Below are 3,580 nucleotides of genomic sequence, written 5' to 3'. Positions count from 1 at the left end.
CTCACCAGCATGAATAAGGTCTGTTTTGAGACAAAAGAGTAATGGGCCTTCAGCAAGGGGAAAAGTCTTAAGTGGAATTATTAATATGCCAGTGGGCTTTGTCCTGCCTCAGGTTTTGCTAATCCTCCTTATTTTGTTGCCCCTGTCCCTTTTGTTCCTGTGGACCACTGCACTTGTTCTCTTGCTTTGCTGAGCAGTGCTGTATACTAACTGGTGCTCTGTTTTTCCTGGATCTCACAACCCAAAGTCTCTCTGGAATGTTCCTCCAGCTATTTGCCTTGCAGGGCTTCAGCTCCCTGCTTTTGCAGGGCACTCTGGTTTAAATTCCTCATCTAACAGATACAATAGTCTGCCAAATAGTAAATCCCTCCCTTGCATCTGTGTATCTTGTGTACCTAGTTAGAGGACTCCCCAAAATCCATACCATTAGTATTGATCATACTACTTGTTGTTATTTAGGTACAGAACGATCTCACTATTAAAAACATTTTTTAAAGTAGTCCAACAGATTAGAATCTTCTCAAAATTGTTTTTAATCGATATATACAGGAAAAGCAATTTTAAACACAGTGAGTTTTTTTTTCTTGACTCCCACAGTGACTCAATATGCACCAGTGTAGGAGGTGACCCTCCCTGCATCTGTGTGGTGTGTCGTGTTCATGGCCCTCTCTGAAGGGGTGCACAGATGTCTCTTTCAGATTTCTTCTTCTCCATCAATGGAAACAGTGGGATTTCCCTGGGCTGCAGGCTCTGAGGCAGCTGCCTTTTTGCTGTCCAGAAAGGGGAGAGCCACTTACACACCTTGCTTCCCATTGTGTCTGTCGGATGCGTGTGCAAGCTCGTAACCAGTGGCTAAATGGGAACTGCAAATATTTGTCCTGAAGAAGCATCTCCAGAAAGTGTAACATTGGCAGCACCATCCTCACTGGGCTCTCCAGGCTCCGAGTTTTCGGGGAGCTGTCAGTGGAGATGGTGCAGGTTTTGGGTATGGAGCAGAAGGAGCTGTTGGTAGCACCCTGTCCTCGGGAGCTCCGTGGTTCCTGGTGAGCAGAGGGAGCCCACCCAGCTCTGCTGGGAACCATCATTTCTTGCAGTTGTCTCTCTGCCACTGACCATTTGAGATGATGCTCTCGAGGAACGGGCACATTGGCCTGTGATGAAGTGACTGCAAGATCCTCACAGCCTACTCATCTTCCAGCCCTTGGTTATACTGACCAGTTCATCTTTGCAAGAGTTTTAGAAAACTGGTTGCCTCTGCTTAGTCTTTGAGCTAGTTTGAGTCATCCCTTCCAGGAAAATCCTGTGTAACCAGCTGTGGCTCTTACAACACGCTGCTCCATAAATACCAGCTGCTTACAGGGAGCAGTCCTGCACGAGTGTCCCCAGCCAGGACTCCTACTACTCCTGCATTAACATCAGATACTGAACGTTTTAGCAGGTGTTGTATTTTGCAGCTTTATCAGAAAGTAACGCTTGATTTTGCACAAAGACCAGTACAGTTTTAATGGAAAAATTCCCAAGGTGCAGGTAGTGAAGGATGGCTGCATTTGGGACTAGAACTATCCTGGTGTCTGACCTAGAGGAGCTGCTGTTCCTCTGAGTGGGTCCGGGCGTGTCGTGTGAGCCCTGCTCACGTGGTGACATTGCCACCTCACTTCTGAGACCTCAACCTCCAAATGGCTTGAGCATAAGTTTTACTTTGATACTTTCTTTTAGAAAAATGGGGCAACAGAGCTTCACAAACAGAGCAGCAGAGCCCCTCCTTTAGCTGACAGTAAATCAGACTGGCTCTCAGCTACATAAAGCTGCAGGACTAGAGAAGGGGGCTCAGGGATTTATTCCCCATGCCTGTGGGCAGGGAGGGTTTGAGCCCCACCTCTGAGCTGGGAAGGGGCTCAGCTAGAAATTTAAGTCACAACTAACTGGGATGTCCGGAGACCCATCCATTGGAATGCAGTGACCTGAACCACGGGTAGAGGCTGCAAATAAGGCTTGTCCCTGTGGAAGAGGCACTGGAGGCAGGCTTGGAAAGCATACTGATGTGGTGTGCTGCAGATGCATGCTGAGTGTGTGATTTTCAGCGTTCAGTGCCTACATTGTTGGATAAGCGGATTAGAAAACATTGCATAAAGTGGCATTGCAGGGGGCTGGCTTTATACCTGCCCCTCGCCTGGCTGTGCAGACCCTGGCTTCACAGCAGAGCCCTTTCAGAGCTAGCGCTGAGATTGTTCACAGGGATTGGCCTTTTTAAGAACCAAGGGGTCACAGTTTCAGATTCACTTAGTTCTCAAAGCTGTGATATTTTTCTTTTGGGGTCAGGGCTGGTGGCAGACATGTGGAGGTTTTTTTTTACCTAAACTCACTTTACCCTTAAAGGTAAATACCTGGGGCTCAGTGAGCTCCTCATGTATTGAAGATGGTTGGGTTCTCTTTCTCTGCTTTGCTGTGGGTTAAAGAGTTTGGGTTTGGTTTCCTGCTCCTTAACGCTCCAAATTTTCAAGTTTACAAGAGGAAACCATTTGTCTGCAGTTTATACTCGTGAATCCAGGCTCCTCAGGTCCATTTGCAAAGACATGATGAGATACTCAAGTTCAGGGGAAATATCTGTGGATCTTACTGGCCACTGAGGGAATTTGCCAGGTGACATCCCTGGTCAGTGCTGCTGCCTGAATGTGCTCACTCCTCCTGGCCCCGGCTGGGCGTGGAGCAGCTGCACGAGGAGGCTGCTGGAGCTGCAGGACAAGAAGTCTTCTCCTTGGGAGGTCACTCACTGAGTGCTGCTGGAGCTGCTGGAGCAGCCTGTCAAGCACAAGTGCTTCTGCAGTCAGTTTTTTCAATGGCCCAGGCTTTTCCATCCAAAAGGGTTGTCAGTCCCAGGGGCACAGTGGTTTGAAGGGCTCTGTGGCTGCAGAGCAGATAAGTGCCAGCTGTACTGGCAGGATCCCCAAACCTGTCCTTGTGCTGTGCTGAAGGAGCAGGGGATGGGCTGTTCCTCAGAGGAGTCCAGGCTGTTCCCACACTGGGCTTCCCATTCTTCCCTTCTCAAAAGTCAGTGTTCTGAGCAATGGTCTTGGTTCTCCCCAGTTCTGTGTGGAATTAGGACCAGACCAAAAATGGGATTGTTTTTTTTTTAAATGGTAGGGAACTAAATAAAAATAATTTAAGTCCTCATGTGAGCTGTCAGTTTTTGACTCCTTAGACCTGTGTCAAGTCCAGTTTCAGAGCTCTGGCAGAAGATTTTTAACGTGGAGCCTCTGAGGTTGTTGCAGGTAGCTGTGGTCTTTGGCTGATGTCCTGTGGGGTTTTCTTCCTCTTGTCTGCAGGGACACGTGTGACAACCACACGACCTGCTCCACCAGCTCTGCCTCCAGCCTCGACACCAGTGCCCAGTCCCAGGAGAGCAATGGGCAAACACAGAGCTCCAGGTGGGACGAGCAGCAGAAAGTCTTTGCCCTCGAGCAGGTCTGTGGTGTCTTTAGAGTGGACCTGGGACAGATGAGATCCCTTCGCCTCTTCTTTAGGTAACGTGTTCCTGGGGGATCTCTGGGTTGGCTCTGGAGGCAGCTGGCTTCTGCTGTCC

The 3,580-nt window shown here is 49.0% G+C and overlaps 1 protein-coding gene across 1 annotated transcript in view; it reads left to right on the top strand.

Moving 5' to 3' along the window:
• Positions 1 to 3,323: 3,323 nt before the first annotated feature.
• Positions 3,324 to 3,580, top strand: part of LOC103772368 (TBC1 domain family member 16-like) — a gene marked incomplete at both ends in the record, with an annotated part of 5,478 nt that continues 5,221 nt past the window's right edge. The window contains 1 exon segment of the mRNA XM_008939699.1: positions 3,324 to 3,521. Within this exon segment, the coding sequence (XP_008937947.1) occupies positions 3,324 to 3,521 (198 nt within the window).

Source organism: Merops nubicus, unplaced genomic scaffold (assembly GCF_000691845.1).
Source record: "Merops nubicus isolate BGI_N331 unplaced genomic scaffold, ASM69184v1 scaffold24154, whole genome shotgun sequence".
Lineage (NCBI taxonomy): Eukaryota > Metazoa > Chordata > Aves > Coraciiformes > Meropidae > Merops > Merops nubicus.
The sequence above is the reverse complement of the archived record's forward strand: the minus strand, read 5'-3'. Positions and strand labels throughout refer to the sequence as shown.